The following is a 19,539-nucleotide window of genomic DNA, read 5'->3' on the forward strand; positions in this document are numbered from 1 at the left end:
TGTTTCAGCTACTTGTAAGGATATCTTCACAAACAGAGGCTAGTTTTGCTCTCTCTCAGCACTTGGTTTTTCTTTGCTATGTGAAGATGTGAAATGGCTTTTTAGGTTGCAGTTTGGGGCATCACTGGGGAAAAAAACACACCGCATAAAGAACTGTGTCTGTTGGCTTACTGTTCGTTATGAGTGGGTCAAAGCTTTTCGTAGAACATCCAGCAGAAGTTCCCCCCCCCCCCCCCCACACACACACACATGGGCACACCTTGGCTTTTTATAGGAAAATAATTTTCACTCTTCATATCAGACAATAAAATCACCACTTTGAGCAGGGTAATTCAGAGGCAGGGCCAGGAGGAGGAGCTGTACACATTCCCTGGAGTTTGAAATGGAGAAGTCAAACTCTCCTCAGAGCAAAAATGCCTCGTCCATTGAATCATCCAACTAAGTTCTAGGTTTCCACATGAAAGACCTCGTGAGATAGGCGAAGTGGAGGGTCATTTTATGAGTGTAAGGGAGCAGGTGCTTCTTTACAGAAAACACAGTCCCCTGTAGAGAAATCAGTCCTGGGAAGAGTTACAAGAACCACCACCACCCATCCATGTCCCCAACTTCGTGCTGAACCTGGTAAATGTAGACCTGTCCTTTAGCAAGTGCCATTGCCACCTATTTATATAAAATAAACAGAGTTCAAGCATTTTTACCATAGTCATAAAGCCTGTTCTGCACAAAGGCAGATCAAACCTGGGTCCTCTGCATTTGAGTCCTATTCACACAAATGTATGATTCCTGGGTTTTCCTGAATTGCTACTGGGGGAAGAGGGAGGCAATTACCCGAATGCAGATGCTTAATGCAGGTGATAATAAGTCAAATCTTCCAAGTTATTCCTTTCTGGGCTTCCCGGTGCATTTGATCTTTCCTGGTATCTCTGAATAAGTGACTCGGGGCAGGTACTATTTTTATGTAGTGTGCTGTATGGCACTGAACAAATACGATGTAAACAAGACGGATGACAGTAACTCTGAATTTTCAAGAAGAGATGGTTAGAAATGTATCTAACTTTTATTTTTAGTAACGAACAGGGAACCAATAGCAAGGATCAAGTCACAAATAGGCGCAGCATCACTGTAAACCAACCACTGCACTAATAGTTAACATGTATACAGGAATTGCAAATAGATTAACATAATTAGTTCTCAGGCAATGGTCAAAAACACAGAAAGGTCAGCATGAATGTAATATGGATGCTTCTCAATCAGCCAGCCTAATGTCTTTCAAAGTAGAGACACAGCCATAGAAATTAAATGGCTGGAATGACTGATTGCCCTTCAGGCAGCTAGGGTTGCCAGATGGTTTCAACAAAAATACCGGAGACACTTGACATTACATCACAATCTACATTACCTCTGATTTAGAAAATTTCTATTTTCTCACTTTGTTTCCCCAACAGAAAACTCAAATACTGGACTGTCTGGTTCAAAACCGGACACCTGGCAACCCTACAGGCAGCTGAAAACGAGAGACCAGATGCGGGCCTAATCTACCACTCCCGTTTCTGTGTATAGTTCTGCCCTTTCACTCTTGCCTGGGCTGTGTTCATGGAGGAACAGCGCTAGCTGCTAAAAACGAGAGCTCCAGTGCCAGGGATCAAGTCCCCATGCTCCCCATGAATGCCTATGTCTGGAGGATGCCTGTACGCAGCTTGGGGTTCCCACAAGAGACAAAGTTGAAGCCCTCTCCTGTATGACTCTTCAACAGCTGGTGTTCAAACTCTTTCCCTGGCCTCTCCTGACTCCTTGCTCCATCGGCCTGACCTGCTCTGGGAACTTTACCACTTTCGAGATGCTTTCTTTGGAGTAACCATCACTAGGGACTGGGGTTCTGTAACTTGAGATAAAGGTTCTGGTTCGGGCAGGGAGCTCTTTCCATGCACCCATCCCGAGCCTTTGCCCCTGTGTCCATACCTCCCACTTCTCCAAAATACCAGCACTAATGTATTTAACTCCTTGCATTCTAGATTAAGTACCAAAGGCTTGCACTTCTCATGGTTGTCCTGCCTCCTCTTCATCTGAACAAGATGCCAAATTTCTCAGTTAGAAGCCTTTTACAATGATAAATAGATAGACACTCTCAAAATGTAAATGCCATGGTTTTTTCAAAACCCGGCCAGAGAACAGTAATGTGAACTAAGTGGTAATCTTCATCTTTCTTCCCTTTAGAGATCCTCCCAGGATGCCACCTGCCGTTGGAGTCACTGTGGAGACAAGAAAAGACACCGGTGCTTCAGCTTACCTATTGCTGCTTTTACATACTGGATAACTTTCCACACACATCGCTCATTTCCTTTTGGCCCATACCCACGTCTCTCTCCTTCACTTCATCCTCTGCCACTGCCTCTCCAGTCCCTCTCGTTAGTACAGAACTTCACTGAGTTCCCTTTTTATTTTAATAAAGGGCAAAACTCAAAGGATGGCCCAGTGAAAGAAATGCACTTAGATGGAGCTGTTGTTATTATGTAAAGAAGCTGCTTGATGTGTATTTCTGGACAACAGCACTGCCTAGATTGGCAAGTAGTTTCAACTGATCACTGCCTTAATCCCTTTCTGATTTACCTGGAAAAACAAACTTACCATACAAAGGCCAAGTTTTGAGCTTCTAGCTAGAGTAAAGCAATTTGAGTGAGGCGAGCTCTACAGCATCTGGCGTTTTTGCCTAGAAAACTTCGTTCAAACAGTGTGAAAGTATTTACAGCATCATGTGAAACGAATACACCTTCTCCTCCATCCCTCCAATTCCCACAAGCAACATACCGGTGCAGCTGCTCTACCAACTGGCCCCTCTTCAGGTCGATGCTTTCCCTGATGGGGAAGTTCTGAACTCTCCCGGTAGTCTCGGCCCTTGGGATTCTGCTTGTCTAGTACTGCCCGGCTCTTTGTAGGAAGAGGTGGCTTGCTGTACTGTCCCTGACTGCTTGGACCTACTTCCGACCTTGAGGGCTTGACTGGTTTCTTCAGTGGTGCTGGGCTTTCTAAGCATGGAGGGGGCTTCTGCTTGACCTGAGCCTTTTCACTTAGAGTCTTTTCCTCAGTTTGGTTGGAGCAGGTGTAGGACCGGAATCTGGGCGTGGGGACCAGGAAAGGAGGGGATGGCTGCTTGTTGGAAGACTTGCTGCTGTCGGCATCCTGCAGCTTGCTGGGAAGGAAGCCAGGATTTGGAAGCACCGGGAGCTCCTTTCGCAAGGCCGCAGCATAGTCCTGTTCCTTCTTGGGTGCCACCTTCCCTTTCGAGCTCATGGCGCCGTACAGCGGGTTATCAAACATCTCAGGCTTCTGCTGCATTTCCTCTTGAAGCAAAGGCTCGCTCACACTTTTTCCCAGGTCAGCTGGCCTGCAGCCGTCAAGGCAATATGGAAACGACAGGTGTGATTAGGGGTCGTCACTGAGTGACTCGTACAAGGGAGAGCAAATGGAAGAGTGAGCGTAGGAGAATTATGCTGACTGTGCAGCAGGGCAGGGCGATAACAGAATAACAGTCGAACCAGTGGGGAGGAGAACAGAGGGTACACGGGTTTTGCTTTGTTTAAGCTTTATTGACAGGAGAGCTGAGAAACTGACCCCAGAGCTGGGTCCTGACAAAACTTGGTGTTTTTTTAAAAAGAAATTAGCAACAGAGCCAAACTGTGCCAAGGGCTGCGATGGTTTGGAGAAGAGCACCAGTCTGACTGGATGAACAGAGCTCATCACTTGTGGCTGAAGGGCCTGGAATGGAAGTCTCTAGAATGTTAGCCCAAGAACTGACACCACACCTGTGTCACAGTTGGGCCATTACAGCCAATCTCCTATAGCTGCCAGTTGGTTCAGGGGAAGGAACAAAGCACCCCTCAAAACACACAGCTGCATGGTAGTTTCCGGCCCTACAAAAATGGAGTTAATAGGAGCCTGCCCCCCAAGCGCTGCCCCCCTCTTCTCTTGCAGGGTCAGAGGGTTACTTTGTGTTTAGTGAAGCCTGCAACCCCCTTGCTGTGTCTACACTGGCCAATTATTCCGGAAAATCAGCCGCTTTTCCTGAATAACTTGCCAGCTGTCTACACTGGCCCCTTGAATTTCCGGAAAAGCACTGACGATCTACAGTAAAATCATCAGTGCTTTTCCGGAAAAACTATGCTGCTCTCGTTTGGGCAAAAGTCCTTTTCTGGAAAACTATTCTGGAAAAGGGCCAGTGTAGACAGCACAGATTTCTTTTCCGCAAAAAAGCCCCGATTGCGAAAATGACGATCGGGGCTTTTTTGCGGAAAAGCGCGTCTACATTGGCATGGATGCTTTTCCGGAAAAAGTGCTTTTCCAGCAAAGCATCCTGCCAATGTAGACGCGCTTTTTCCGGAAATACTTATAACAGAAAACTGTTCCGTTTTAAGCATTTCCGGAAAATCATGCCAGTGTAGACGTAGCCCCTGAGTTTGAGCCTGAGAGAGCAGCGGTAGATGGGTTGTTGAGGTTGTGTGGGTGCTGTGCTGGTGAGGCTGATCACACACCAGCTTGACCACTCAAAGAGCCACACTCCTCTTGCTGGAATGGGGGATGAATGGCACACGGGGAAGGGAGCTTACGAATGAGAACCGTTCTTTGCTCTGGAGGCCTTCCTTGAATGGTGGGGGGGGGGGCGGTTCTGTGTGGGGCAGCGGAGTGTGGGAGAAAGACGAGGGGAGAGGTGGTAAGGAGGGTGCCATAGAAGAGCAGGCTTGGAGCGTAGGCTCCTTTTAACTCCATTGTTGTAGGATGGCAAAGGGGTTGACTAGGAACGTAGCCTCCTGTCCCAGATAAAACCCATCACCAGGGCTCCATTAGAAGCAATGGAATGAGGCTGGGGGGTACATGGGTGCGGTGTAACCTCATCACTTCACTGAGCAGCTTGGCAGACGAGGGATGTCTCTGATGCGGGATGGATTTAAATTGGGCGTCAAGGCTGGTGGTTACTGAGACCCATGGGCACTGCATCGGAACCCAACTAGAACTGCATCTAAAAGCCTGCCATGCCAACGAGGGGCTCTCCTTCCTCCCCCACGCTCCCCTTCACTTCTGAGTGGCCACTCGCCCCTAAATCAAGACTGGGAAGGAATTACCCACAGCGCTGTCACTTTGGGCTGAGCACAGGACTGAGGGCTGGTCACACTGGGTTCCCTTAGGATGGGCAGGGCCAGCATCCATCTCACGCCTCTCTTTCTGCTCCCAGAGGGTGAGGGTCACTACAGCCTCACACTGCTCCTCCAGCCCACTACACAGATAACAAAACAGTGACTGTGCGGTGGGGGGGAGTGGAGGAGACCAGCATAGCCCCAGAGCCAGGGGAAGACTCACCCATGCTCTTGACTCCTGGGGCCAGAACTTCGGTTTGCTGTAGGCTGAGCAGACGATTTTGGAGACAGGGGTGACTGGGAGGAAGGTGTGGAGCACGACTCCCTCTGCCCCATCACAGAGACGTTCTCTTTAGGCTGCTGGTCATAGGTCCAGCCGGCAAGTGTCTGGTCTGATGAAGGGCTCTGCTTAAGCTGGCCGGGTGCAGGGACTTGTTGAGAGAAGACCACCCCCATATAGTTGGGATTGCTGATGTCCGTGGGCGTGGAGCTGCCGGAGGGAGGGAACAGTAAGAGGAAAACACACTTGCCCAAAGCCCCTGTCAGCAGACAGCTACTAAGGAAAGAGCCTCATGGCCACTGACTGGGACCTCCTTTTGGGTATATGTTTTTGGTGGATGAGCTAATGTGGGAGTCTTGGCTGCTCCCTCCATAGGACCTTTGCGGGCGGAGGGCTGCCTGGCCAGGGTCACCACTCACTCCTCAGCTCACCCCCCAATAGGCTCCTGTGGTGTGAAGTAGTCCACACACTGCTTGTAGCTACTTATGGGGCCCAGAAGCCCTCCCAAAGGCTTCCAGGCCCTGTAGCTCAGCTGGAAGCTGCAGCAGAGATATACAAAGTAAGGAGCAGATGAGCATGTGGCCTAGCAGTGTGCAGGCTACTTCAGTCAGAGCACAGAAATCCGGCCTGGCTCCGTGGACGGGGGTGAAGGCAGCCAGCTAGAAAACGGGTGTGGTCGCCGGTAGGCACCAGAGAAGGAAGACCTTCCTTGGAGTAAGTCTGAAGCATGCAGTGACTGGCGGTCTGAGGGTAGCTCCCACGCCCACGCCAGCAGAGTGAAAGCGGCCAGCTTACCGGGTCGTGTCGTCCTTGCCCTGGGCATCCGAAAAAGGGGACGCGTTTCCCCTAAAACGAGCAACAGCCGCCGCTTCTTTAGCCATCAAGTGAGCAGGTTTTGATTTTCTGTTGGAGGGAAGGGGCACTTTTGAGGACGGGAGCAGGACCTCAGCCTAGTTAATCCATTCTCATTCCTTGCCATGCCAGACAGTTTCACCCACCCCTGTGCAGAACCCTGCTGCCGTCCAGTTGCTTTCTTGGGAAGGTCAAGGCAGGAGAGTGTAACTCTGTAGCTGTTACCAGCAAAACCAGGAAGGTGTAGGGCAGGGCAGGGAATCTTTTTTGCATCGGGGCTGCTGACCCACAGAAAAATCAGTCGGGCCCAGGCTAGTAGATTTTGTGCGCTCCAGCCCCACAGGATAAACAGCAGTGGGGGCTGGGTGGGAGAGCTGGAGCACCAGTGCAGGTTCCCCAATGCTGAAGGGGAGCTGCGAGCCTCAGGGGCCGGATCCAGTCAAGTCTTTGGTTCCCCACCTCAGTGTAAGGGGCGCACAGGGAGCAGCTGTTCAGCTCCCGCTAGATCTGTTTTCTGACACACCAGCGAGAGCCACTTCTGCACTCAGCTTGCAGTGCAGACGGACCACTTCTGAGTGTCTGAATTGCTGCCTCTTGGCCCTTTACCTGTTTGGTTGCTCCAAGTCTTTGGGGAAATCAAAGCTGCTGGTGCCCTTTAGTTTCTGCCCAGCAGTCTCATCACGTTCAGTCTTCACAAAATCTGGAGGCAAAGAAAAGGCAGGAAAGAGCATTTGAGTGAGTCATGGCCTTAGCGTATGACTTCCAGTCTTGGGGCTCTGAGCTAGGCTGGGCTGAGCCTGGCCGGATGTCAGGGCATAGACATGTCCAAAAGGACTGGTTTATCCAGTCAGGAATGGATGGCCAGGCGTGCATTTTCCTTTAGATCGAGAGCCCGCTGTGCCCTTTTCAATGTACCACCAGGTGTCTGGATCAGAGGCAAACCGGTCTCCCTGCCCTGCAGCCATCGCAAGTGGACAAGCAGCCATCTCTTTCAAGAGAGGCTGCATGTCGGAGAGACAGGGAGAGGGCTCCCTCGGCCTGTTCATTCACGTGGAGAAGGGAGAGGAAGAGCTGAATGTGACTGCTGTGGTTTTCTGGAGTTGCTCATGCCCACTTCCCAGGAAGAGACAGATCCTCTTTGGATCACCACCACTGAAAGCCATTGGCTGTTACGAACGAAAAATGCGGCTCGGATAAGCTCAGTTCTGACAGGAATCAGATCAGGCCCTTCTGGATCAGACCACAGTACCCTGGAGTGAGCCCCTCCCGGGGCGAGGTTCTTACCATACAGCTTCTCCCTCTGTTTCCCTTGCGAGGTCTGTAACTTGATTTCACCTTGGAAGACCCCAGTTCTCTCACCATGGTGCGTTAGCACAACATGGAAGGGGACAAGCGACTCTGTAGCTTCTATTCTCAGGGCAATGCAGCCTTCACCTAGAGAACAGGGAGGAAGTGTGGAGCTGAGAATGACCAGCACCATTTCCGTTCAAACAGAACCGAGGGACTTGGGATGTGACTGGAAAGAGAGATTCTGCTTCGCGTCACAATGGGAACTGTGTGATAGCTGCAAACTCAGGTGGGCGAGGGGCGCCCATCCCCTTTTTTGGGTACTCAAGGGTTTGTACAGGATATCTCAGGCCCCATTAACAACTCGGTGCTCTGAGCCGCCATTATTGTGAAGGACAGTGCGTGGCCCTGGACTGCATGATATGGGTGCCAGTGGAGCGGCTCTCTCCACCTCAGGACTGTGGTCCGTCGGCCGAGCAGGGTGAGAGCAGTAATGTGGCTGAGCACTAATTATGAATTTCTCTCGGGCCCTGCAAGAAGTGGCCTTTTACCCATCAGATATGGAATACGCAAGGGAAGCGGCATTTATAAGCCCTGGATAAAACCCACATGACAGAGTGAGCTTGGCTGTAATCCCGGCAGGGCACTTTGCCTGTAAATCCCTGTCATTCTGATGACGTCTATACTGCCGAGTCTTTTCATCCTCATTCGTGCAGAGCGTTGCACACGACCTGCGTGTCATCCCTGTTCAGCTCTCCACCAGAATCCAGAGCACCTTCCGTCTGTACTAATCACTGCCGTTCTCTCCCACGCTTCCGGTGATTACGAACCACCTGAGGAGAGCTTGACTCATAGCCAGCGCTCGAATTAAGCACTTACCATAAGATTCATCGCTGTCTGAGGACTTAATGCTGATCAGAATGTGCTGGTCCAGCAGGTACTCTGGGTCTGAAATAATCGGGGTCAGCTGCAAGGGCAAGCCCAGAGGAGTCAGTTCAGTGGCGAGGGACGCACACAGAAATAAAGTTCTGCCTTTGTACGTGGGCCCAGACTGAGCAAGGTTCCCCCAGCTAGGGCCCTGGAGATTCCTGCTCCTCCAATGCCCAGTCCAGCCCTAAAGCGCCCCGTTCCCGTTCCCATTCCTGGTGGGGAGGCTGCACATCAGGCATTTACACAGAGCACCGCTGCGGGCCTTCCTGTCTAGGAGGGAGTGATTTGGAGCCCAACTTCAGTCTGCTCCAGGCGATTTGGAGATCACCGCTTTCACTTCCAGTAAGGTCCTGGGGTTGTCCCGCAAGGCCTTCCAAAACTATCTGGCCAGGCCAGCCTTTCCGGACCCAAGAGTCTCCCCCTCAGATTATCCACAAGGGTAGTCAAAGGCTCGCTTTCGTGAATGCCACTGCTGCCAGGGAGTAGAAGAGCAGCAGCTAGCCCCATGACTGAATACTAGTGCTAGCCCAGCAAAGGGCCTTTTAAGGCTTGCCTCTTGGTAAATGTTTTCTAGGACGTGCACCTCATTGTTTTTCAGAGGCCATTTCCTCCTTGCCTTGGCAAGCATGCCGCCTTGGAAGAGTGCAGCAGATCACCTGCACTTCCCCGCTCTGAATGCCTGGACCTTCTCCCTGTGTACCAAGGAGATCCACTGACTAGCAGGACAAACTGTTAATCTCCATGCTCCATGCCAAGGGTTCCCATCTACTTTCCAAAAGCGAGCCTGGCACTTGAAACCCATGTTGATTTGAAAAGCAGGTTTGGTTGCTGTTTATCAGACATACGGACAGAGGACGTCTCTAAAGGGGCGTGAAAAAATAGTCTCCACTTACCTTAGGAAGGGCCTCCGTGAACATCACCACCAGTTCCCCTTCATTGCCATCTTCATTTTCCCCTTCCTGGCTCTTTACAAAGCCTGCAAAGAGTGATGCCAAACGGGATCATCGGCCAGGCGAGAGAGAGACCCACATAGTAAGAACTCACTTTCAGAGGCTAGCTCCCCAAAGGGCCTACTAGGGATTTTCCGCTTTGGGCACAAGACTTGTAAAGCGCTGGGAGCTTGAGGGCTGGACCTTGAGTGAACACTTCCATAGCACATTGATTCCATTGATTCATTCCATTGATTCTGGGATACAATTGTGAGCAAGACACGAGAAGTCATTCTTCCGCTCTACTCTGCACTAATTAGGCCTCAATTGGAGTACTAGGTCCAGTTCTGGGCATCACATTTCAAGAAAGATGTGGAGAAATTGGAGAAGGTCCAGAGAAGAGCAACAAGAATGATTAAAGGTCTAGAGAACATGACCTATGAGGGAAGACTGAAAGAATTGGGCTTGTTTAGTTTGAAAAGGAGAAGACTGAGGGGGGACATGATAGCAGGTTTCAGATATCTAAAAGGGTGTCACAAAGAGGAGGGAGAAAAATTGTTCTCCTTGGCCTCTGCTGTTAGGACACAAAGCACTGGGCTTAAACTGCAGCAAGGGAGGTTTAGGTTGGACATTAGGAAAAACTTCCTGTCAGGGTAGTTAAGAGCAGGTTAGATAGACATCTATCAGGGATGGTCTAGATGGTACTGAGTCCTGCCATGAGGGCAGGGGACTGGACTCAATGACCTCTCGAGGTTCCTTCCAGTTCTAGCGTTCTATGATTCTACATTTGCAAATGGCCATACTGTGTAACCATTAAATGATTTTGTTTTGCAGCCAAATTTGGCATTAAAACACTCAGTACGGGCATGGACAAGAGGGGGAGAACATGACAGCTCTTCCCACGCCACTCAAGATAGCACACTTTTGAAATTCTAATTTAAGCCTGGTAATACGCTGTTGCCATAGAAATTTATGCAAATTTGGATGCAACCAAAAAATAATCTTTTCTGGAAATGTTTTTGACACGGCTCTCTGTTAGGAAGATATTGTGATGAAGTGCACAGCAGAGGACCAGCTGGCCCTGTGATGGGAAAGAGTGTAACAAACCCAGCATGGGCATGCAGTTTCACATGTCATACATCACTGTAGCCCCGCAGCTGCGGAATCCACTGTGAGGACTGAAATGCAGGACTATTTACAGAATCAGCCTGGGGGAGTTCCTTTCACTTTCATTTGATCCTCTGCTTAATTCTGTTGAACCCAACCTACAGGAACCCGTTTGCTTGCTTGCTTGTTTGTTTCCATGGAGAGTAGCACAAATGTTAATCCCTTTACTTTGAAATCACACAGGTAGAGCAGCCTGCCTGGAAATGTAATCAATGTGGTGTTCACTCAGCAAAGATTTTCCAACGTGACAAGCAAGGACACCACCGTTTTCTCACTAAAAGAGACAAGCAGATTTCTAAAGGAGACTGACGGAAGAGTACAAGGAAGATCCTCGTCGTCGATAACACGTTATTACGGCTAAATGGCTGCGTGGCTCTGGTTTCGTTAGCGGTGATATGGAGCGACATACCAATCACAGCGTCTCCGTTACCTCCCCCTCCCGCTCTCTGATGTCACACAAATAACCGACATGGCGGTTTGTTTTGATCTAAGTGAGGGGAAGGGAGCTGGTCCATATAAGCAGGGAGCTTTGTCAGAAAGGGAGGAGGAGACAGGGAGAAGGTTACTTTCTAAGCAGCTGGAGTGGAACTCAATGTAGAATTTGGTCTGGGACTTGGTCTTCAGAGTGGCACAGCAGCGCAGGAATTCGATCTGCCCCTGGGACTCTGCGTACTTGGAATCTAGAAAAGGGAAGGACGCCTGGTCAGTTGCACCAGCAGGCCAAAGATGGCCCGTTTTCAGTAAGACTCTCTCAGAGCCAGGGGTCTTGTCCAAGGCATCTCTGCGACTCAGCAGAGGCCTTGCGTTCTCTCCCTTTACTCACCATTCTTTGGGACAAACTGCGAGGTGACCCCAACTTCAAATGTGGCGAAGACAGGGCTGTGGTCGCTGGTCAGGATGTCGCTGGTGCAGCCTGCCAACGGGAGGAAAGGCAGTCAGGGCCAGGGGGTTCTGTTCTGGCCCCAATGGCCGTAATATAATCGGCATCCAGAAAAACCGACCCTAACGGTGACAACTGCCCTCCGTCCCAGACCCCACCTCTGCTCTGCCCTTCTGGGCCCTTGCTCCGTTCCCTCCCCGCTTCTTCCCTGCCCTTGCTCCTCCCCCTCCCTGAAGTGATGGAGCCTGGGGGCACTAGCAGGGCACTAGCTCCGCCCCACCCTCACCATCAGCAGCGGGGCAAGTGGAGTAATGCACCTCCAGCTCTCTCTGCTCTCCCAGTCACATCACTCCACTTCCTGCGGGTGAGTGCAGGGTGGTCCTGCCCCTCCCCCAAGCAGCATGGCCGGAGGAGCTCACTGAGCTGGGGCCGTTGCCTCGCTTGCCCCGCCACTGCTGGTGGGTGGGGGGGGAGACCCCTGCTGCGGGCACCAGACCCTCCCCCCCACTAATCCTCCCACCAGCTGGGAGGGCTGGCTGGGCCCTTGCCCCTCCTGCCCATGGCATTTGGGGGCACGCTCCCCTCGGGCCTCCCACTCGTGGTCTATGATTGTGTCACTGTTGTGACGGTCTCTTCCAATTTACAGCATTTCTAAGTCTCTTTAGCTTGGAGTCGAAGCGCCAGGCACAGTTATGTAAACCAGCGGTGTGCACTGTGGGGAGCTCGCCCCCTGGAGGTGACAAAAGGCTCTTGAGGGGGTGGGAGGAAACTGGGATCTTGCAGATACCAGCGGCAGAACACGAGGAGCCCAGATGCCAGTTTTTCCAAAGTGACTTCATTTCACAAAGCCACACCTGGTCTAATTCGCCCTGTTGTCAGACCAGCCCACTTTGTCAGCTGAGATTTCTGAGCCTGCCTTCCTCTCACCTGCATGGAGAGCATATTAGCTCTATGCTCAGATGCTTGGAGCTGGGTATGATCAATCAGACCCCAGTGGGATCCCTTCATTTCTCCCCTCTTCCCTACCATGGTGAGGCTTGTTCTAGCCAAGGAAGGGTAAAGTGAGTGCTCTTGGGAGCCCATCAGCCCTGCTCTGAGCATCAGCTGAGAGAGGCAGTCGAGTGTCATGTAAGGGAATCCCCCCGTGCCGGCGCAGAGGATGCCGGAGTTGGGTCTACTGAGTGGAAGCACAACGCGCTGGCAGTAGACACAAGACTGGCCTTGATGAGTTTTTAATGACTTTTGGGAGACTCATGAAAGGTGCCGGATTGATAGCGCTGGAAAGGGAACTCTTCTGCTGTCCACAGGACAGCCGCCGCACGGGCAGCAGCGCAGGCTTCCCCACATGCTAGAAGGGGAGATTCTCAGCGGCTGCGAATCACCATCGCTCCACTAACTTCCTTGAAGCAAGGCGGATTTCCGGAGGGGAAACTCTGGCGCTCTGTGTTTTATCCACACTATGGACGCCCCTTGCCCCCCGTAGAGAATGGTGGTTCAGTCTCCAAGCCCATTCAGTGAGTCACTAGTGGGACTGCTAGCTGGGATGGTGTTTGTTCTGAGGTAGATGCCTATCAAGACATTTCACATTGCATTCTGTCTGGGTGGGCTTCTGTGCAGCAAACCGGCCCACCCAGACAGGGCCCATAACAGTCTGGCACCAAGAAGAACGGAGATCCAGCTGATCCCTGCGCTGGAAAACCTGGCTTGTTACTGCCAAGAGATTAAGGGTGTAGCGACTGAGATAAAATATAATGTGGTTTCACAAAAGGTAGAGTGCGCCGGACCAACCTGATGGCCGTCTCTGAGAAGATAATCCATTTTCCAGACAAAGGAAATGCTGTCGATCTAATCTACCTGGATTCCGTAAAGCTTCGGACACAGTTCCACATGGGACATTTTTAGTTAACTTGGAGAAGATGCGGAGTCATAGGAAAGTTCTACTCTGGTAAGGATCTGGTTAAAGGGGTGACTACACTGGGCCATGCTGAAAAGTGACCTGTCAGGCTGGAGGGAGGTTGCTCGTCTTGGAGCCAATCATTTCACATTTGAATTCATGAGCGTGGTAAAAGAAGTGGGAGTGTGCTAACAAAACGGGCAGGTGAGGCCGAGTGGGGAGGTGCTGCCAGGACAAAGGAAGGGCGGAATATCAAAGAAGAAAGAGACATGAAGTTGTGGAACAGCTTTCCAAGGGGAGGAGTGGGGTCAAAAAACCTAACTGGCTTCAAGACTGAGCTAGATAAATGTAGGGAGGAGAGGGGAGGGGAGGGGGGAGGTTGCCTATAAGGGCACGTGGCCCTTCTGTGACTGGTAGTAGCAAATATCTCCAGTGGCTGGAGGTGGGGCACCTACAGGGAGGGCTCCGAGTTGCTACAGAGAATTCTCTCTCCGGTGTCTGGCTGATGCGTCTCACCCACATGCTCAGGGTCTGATCGCCCATATCTGGGGTCAGGAAGGAATCTTCCCCCAGAGCAGATTGGCGGAGATCCTGAGGGTCTTTCACTTTCCTCTGCAGCCAGGGACACAGGTCACTAGCTGGTCTGAACTGCAGTAAATGCTGGACTCTCTGTCACCTGAAGTCTTTAAATCAAGCTCTCATAACACAACCAGAGGTGATGGGCCTGTTGCAGGAGTGGGTGAGGTTCTGTGGCCTGCAAAGCACAAGTCAGAATAGATGATCATGATAATCCATTCTGGCCTTACAGTCTATGAGCTGGATGGTGTCACAATAAGCCCTACAGCATGGCCTTTAGCTGGAGAAGAGAATCAAGCCAAGGAAGGAGAGTTTGTGCTCCAGCCCTCTGAACTGCATTCTGCATGTTCATGTAAACCAGACGTCCTCCTCCAGCCCTGCACTGTGATAACAGAGAGCGGTAAGTCCAAATTGCATGGTTCATCCTCAGGTCTCTCCTGTGCTGAGAGCCTGGTAGTGCAAAGAGATCCCCAGAAACCATTTCTGTTTCAGCCCAATTGCTTTGCTTTCTATAATCTGTTATCTACCCACCATAGGATTGACACACCACGTGCACCATGGGGTAGGATTTCCAAAGCACTCGATCACACCAGGATGGCAAATTGTATTTTATCTGCAAAGCAAAGTAGAATTGAGGTCAAGAAGAAGGAAAAAGAAAAGTTCTTGTTCAGAAGAGGAGAGAAGTCGCTTGCCAAAGGGCGGTGCGCATGTTTCACATTACTTTTGTCCATGATTTGGCTCCTTTCAAAGCTTTACACGTTGGAATCCTAATTTGTGCAGGAACCGAAGAGCAGTTTTTAGGTCGCTTTTCTCTGTGGATGCTCTTTCCATTACACTGACACATGCTTTTGAATGAGGAGGGTTATGTTTTAGTCACCACCTACCCCAGTTGCTTTCTGTTTGGTATAGGCATACTTCTCCCGGGTATTCCTTTCAAAGCGGTAAGTGGGAGCAAAAGTGATCTCTTCTTCCTCTGAAACAGAGAAAAAGCTGGTGATTGTTCTAGGACAGGTAAGACACTCAGCACTCCCCCTGGCCTTCCATACTGCTCTGGCCGGGGCCACAGAAAAGCTGGGAGAAGGGTTGTGCTAAGAGTAGAAGAATTCAGCATCTTACCAAATTGCAGAAACACCTTTTGGTCCTTTTTCTCCATGAGAAGCTGGTCAAAACTCAGCAAATCGGGATACTGCTGCTGCTTGATCTTCTGGATTATGTTCTCTGCGTCCTGAAAGAAGGAAACCTCAGAGCAGCAGAAATGCACTCTAGCTTCCTACAAACACTCCCTTGCTAATGGTGAGACGATAACGCTGGGCACTTGTTTGTCCAACCCACCCACAAAGACTCCGAATGTCTACCAAAACACCCGATTCGCAGCAGCACCAGCCGTTCCTACACCATCACCAGGCCTCATGTCATTAAGGGCAACCATGGCTTGTCTGTTTCTTAAGTACCTGAATACCTGTTCTGACTAGGCCTGGACCATTACAGCACGGATTGAAGGGTGCAATGAACGAGCCCCAGAGTGTTCTCAGGGTCATGGCAGCAGGGTTGGTGCTGTTCTGGGAATGGCTGTCATTGGTGAGAACTGGGGAACGATGGTATGCCAGATGGCATTGTTAGTAGGCCAATGGCTCGTTAATCTTTGGAGAGGAGATGCAGTGGCTAATTCATTTCTGTCCTGATATCTCTCTAATGGTTTTCTTTGCAAGGGGCAGTTAGTTTGGGCCCCTTCTCCCACCCTTTCCCACCCCTCTTTCCTTTCCACGTTCCTCCAGACCAGAAATTGACGCTTTTCACACAATTAAATGCACCATCTGCCACTTCAGGAATTCTTCTCTCGGCTTTCCTGAACCACCAGGAATCAAGAGGGGTCCCTCACCATTGGAGGCAATTCCACGCGGTAGTTCAAGTCGCCCAGCCAGAAGAGATGAGTAAAGCGGTGAGTGATGTTAAATGGACTCAGTTTCTTATCTCCCAGGGTCAGGAAGCGCAGAATGCTCGTGTAGTTCTGGTTTCGCCTAACAAAACAAGCAAACAGTGCCTGTCGCCCTCGGTTGCCATGGGGTCCCTCACAGTTCGATGCTGACAGAGACTGCTGGAGCCAGTTAGGTGCAAAGTACAGGAATGCTCAGGTTTTTAGCCCTCATTCTTTAGAGAACCCCACTCTTGTGCTTCGCATAGGCCTCGGCGGCAGCTAGGGATAGCATGGGGAGAAGTGAAGGAAGGGAAGGAGTGTTCCTGGTGTCGGCGCTCCAGGACAGCGGCATGCCAGTTGGGGTGGGGCTTGTTCTGAGGTAAATACCTCAGCAGATCCTGGAGTAGGAGATAGGCGTGAACTCTGAATCATCTGCAGCTATGGGAATGGGGATTCTTAGGCCCTGCATGGCAGCCTGATTGGGGCGTTGGAGGAGCATATTTTAGAGCAGCTCCAGACGGCTCCCTTTTGTGCTGCTGCCTGTTTCTGTCCCCTGAGAAGCCTCATGTCAAATAGGTGCAAAACCAGGGCTAACGCCACCCGTGATCCCTCTGCGGGGCTGCGTGTTTCTCTGCTGCGCCTCCCGGCACAGAACTTGTACACAAGGCAAGAAATAAAGAGCTAGCCTTGGCCAGATCTGGCAGCTGTTCCAGGCACCTGGGAATTTCACTAAATGCAAGCGAAGCCCGGGACGGCAGAGCTCCTGTACCGCTGTTCTAGTCACCCGACACCTCAAACTAGACAGGGGATGCTCCCAAGAGAGAGGCAGCATGGCCAACGCATCTCTTCATCCCAGCTGCCCTTAGCTGGCTCCTCAGGCATCTCCAACTTACTCCACGGACCAGACAGGCCCCAGTAGCCAGGGCTACAAAGCCACAGTCCCTCTGCCATCACATGGCACACTGCTTGGCCATACCACAGACTCCACCTCTCTCTGCTGATAGTGGGGAATGGGATTACCTCTCAGAGACCCATTTCTTTGCTCCACGCTTGACTCTGTTGGGACATCCTCCCTGACTGCCCCGGCAATGCCCCTCAGCCTGGAAAGATTGGCCCTGAACAGATCTTCACCCAACCCTCCCAGCCGTCTCTCAGTGGACCTCGGCCCACAAAGGAGACGGTGTCTCCTGCTGGCACCAGGGAGATATTTTCATTGTGCGTGTGCAGAGAAACCTCAAAGTTTCTCTCTAGACAGTGCAAACCATCAAGCCGTTTCCAGGGGCAGCTCCTCAGGCTTTGCCAGGTGGGCCAGGCCTACACGGCTTTAGGTAAAATACACGGGCTCTCTCCACAGCTCTGAGAAGCCCTTTCTGTCTGTTTTCTCTGCCCACTTGCAGATTCCAGAAGCTTCCACTCCAGGTGAAGCCAGGGTTGCTGACCGAATGGTGATGCACGGACAGGGGTACGCAGGAGCTTCCTGTGTGGTTAGCCAAGGCTGCGTTCACAGCGAACCTTTAAGAGATTTTAAGGCCAGAAGGGCCCCTGGTGACAATTTAGTCTGACCGCCACAGCACAAGCCAGAGAACACCCTCCAACACACCCTACCAGAAGCACGGCCAGACTGGGTCAGTCCTATGGTCCAGCTAGCCGTGTATGCTGCCTCTCACAGCCCCAGTGCCTGGTGCCCCGGAGGCAATGAACAGAATGGGGCAGTTAGCGAGTGAGCCATCCCCTGGCATGCGGTCCCAGCCTCTGATAATGAGGGGGTTAGGAACACTCGATCATGGGGCCGCATCTCTGACTATTCTGGCTAATAGCCACCGACATGCCGATCCTCCACGAACTTCTCATCCGCTTCTGAGCCATTGATATTTTTAGCCTGATCACCATCCCTTGGCCATGAGTTCCACAGCGTGACCGGGGACAGTAGCCCCTGCCCTTGAAAGTCAATGGCGCAGTTCACCTGTGTTTCTTCTCACTTCCCGAAGTCAAGTGGCTGTTCACAAACCCGAAAGAGGTCCCGTTAAACATGAACGACACTCCCACTGCGCCTTTATTGCCTGGGGAAACAAGCAGCAGCAAAATGTCAAGAAGGCAATCCGCCCCCGGGCTGACGTGTCACATACAGAGCAGAGTTCAGGGAACGTTTTTCTGAAGGAGGCAAAATCAATATTGGTTTAACAAGCTCACTGAATTTCCACCTGAGACCTGTGAAGGGAGCCCTCCCGGGCAGCCGAAAGTCTTTAGTGGGGAATAGAAGAGTCCAGGATTGATTAGATCATTAGAAGGACAGTTTTCCCTTCCCTCCTCCCCAGCTAAAACTGTGTTCATGGAGCACCCAAAGAAATCAATTAGCGGGTGCTTAGGAGACAAGTTCCGCCCATCCCAGCTGATCCACTCCTTCCCCTCCCTCCCAGCACCTCCCCTGACCAACTGTTCAGTGGCATGTGGGAGGCGCTGGGAGGGAGGAGGAGATGGAGGAGGAGGGACAGGGTGCGCTCAAGGGAGGGGGCAGAGGCAGAGGCGGGGGCAAGAGGTGAGGGGGAGCTTGGGGAAAGGGGTGGAATAGAGACAGGGCCTGGGGCAGAGGAGACGGGTCGATCACTCTCAGGTAGAGAGGAAGCCGTCCCCTATGCGAGGATCCATTCATGCCTCGCTGGAGAAGCCCCTGGTCTCTTCAGCGTGACCCTGAGTGACCTTGCTGAGCGAGGACTGTTCATTTCAGGTGCCCCCATGGGCACAGAACGGGTAACGCTCAGGCTCACAGATCAGATTCCGTTTCCTTACCCAGCCTGTTGGCAATTCCCGTCTTCACGTTGTCTGTGCAGATGTGGCTTATCCGGTTCTCATGTTCCGGCTTGGCCAGGACCACAATCCTGATGTTCCAGAGCGTATGGATTGCTATCTGTCAGGGGGCGGAAAAGGGAGGGCTAGATCCAGGCACAGAGACACTAGACACGCCTGGTGTGCCCACGGCTACCCCAGCCTCCCTGGACACACTGACTGTGAGATTTTCCTCTGAGCCATGGACCCATGTTTTTAGAATGTGGGGGTGGGGTGCAGGAGAACGTGTGCAATTCCTGGCACGCAAACATGCTCACGTTAATCCCTGGCCCACGCTGGTCGCACCAAAGATCATTTCATTTGTTTGCAGGCAAATTCTAAGAGCCACCTAAGGGCCCTACTAATGTTCCTTCTAATTTTTTCCATCTATGAGCAGAATGAATTTTGTTATGTGCACTGAGACATGTGCAGATGTGCACCATCCATATAAACACATGGTGCCAGCGGTGGAAGACTGTGGGCGCTCAGCTACTTAGCTGGGTGGCATTTGAATTTCTCTAGGCGGCTGCCCAGGCGCTCAGCTTACAGGGAACATTGAGCCCCATCTGCAGTGACCTTTCAGAGCTGCTTACATCCTGCTCCTCTGCCTCACTGAGGCTCAGCAGTGGCCAGACACGGGTCTCTCCATGTCAGGTCAGTCGGTGTGGTTGAGCCTGGCCTGTATGAGAGCCTGGGCTAGGAACGCTGCAGCCCACACAAAGCGAGAGTGAGGCCCGAGCGGTCTCAAAAGATACGCCTGCAACTTCAAAATAGCCCTCTGAGAAGGCTGTTCCCAGGCCACGGCCGGATTGCAGGCAGGTGTGCTACTGGGCGGGGATTAAAGTCTCACCCTTCTGGCCCCAGCCGGCAGGCCCTGAGA

The 19,539-nt window shown here is 51.6% G+C and overlaps 1 protein-coding gene across 4 annotated transcripts in view; it reads right to left on the reverse strand.

Annotated features, from left to right (window-relative positions):
- Positions 1 to 248: 248 nt before the first annotated feature.
- The window catches only part of INPP5D (inositol polyphosphate-5-phosphatase D), an 81,456-nt gene continuing 62,165 nt past the window's right edge, over positions 249 to 19,539 (reverse strand). For 2 of the 4 annotated variants that reach the window (XM_075937409.2, XM_089780882.1), the window contains 16 exons: positions 18,624 to 18,741; positions 17,800 to 17,896; positions 15,801 to 15,939; positions 15,038 to 15,146; positions 14,806 to 14,894; positions 14,453 to 14,534; positions 11,395 to 11,484; positions 11,138 to 11,251; positions 9,369 to 9,451; positions 8,425 to 8,512; positions 7,543 to 7,692; positions 6,865 to 6,958; positions 6,202 to 6,309; positions 5,350 to 5,616; positions 2,806 to 3,382; positions 250 to 2,249 (listed from right to left, as the gene is read on the reverse strand). In XM_075937409.2, the coding sequence (XP_075793524.2) occupies positions 2,247 to 2,249; positions 2,806 to 3,382; positions 5,350 to 5,616; positions 6,202 to 6,309; positions 6,865 to 6,958; positions 7,543 to 7,692; positions 8,425 to 8,512; positions 9,369 to 9,451; positions 11,138 to 11,251; positions 11,395 to 11,484; positions 14,453 to 14,534; positions 14,806 to 14,894; positions 15,038 to 15,146; positions 15,801 to 15,939; positions 17,800 to 17,896; positions 18,624 to 18,741 (2,208 nt within the window). In that variant the 3' untranslated portion in view covers positions 250 to 2,246. Of the gene's footprint in view, positions 2,250 to 2,805; positions 3,383 to 5,349; positions 5,617 to 6,201; positions 6,310 to 6,864; positions 6,959 to 7,542; positions 7,693 to 8,424; positions 8,513 to 9,368; positions 9,452 to 11,137; positions 11,252 to 11,394; positions 11,485 to 14,452; positions 14,535 to 14,805; positions 14,895 to 15,037; positions 15,147 to 15,800; positions 15,940 to 17,799; positions 17,897 to 18,623; positions 18,742 to 19,539 lie in introns of all 4 variants that reach the window. The other 2 variants (XM_075937410.2, XM_014577481.4) reach the window with 2 other exon arrangements.

The sequence above is a fragment of the Pelodiscus sinensis genome, chromosome 10, assembly GCF_052426305.1.
Source record: "Pelodiscus sinensis isolate ZL-2025 chromosome 10, ASM5242630v1, whole genome shotgun sequence".
Lineage (NCBI taxonomy): Eukaryota > Metazoa > Chordata > Testudines > Trionychidae > Pelodiscus > Pelodiscus sinensis.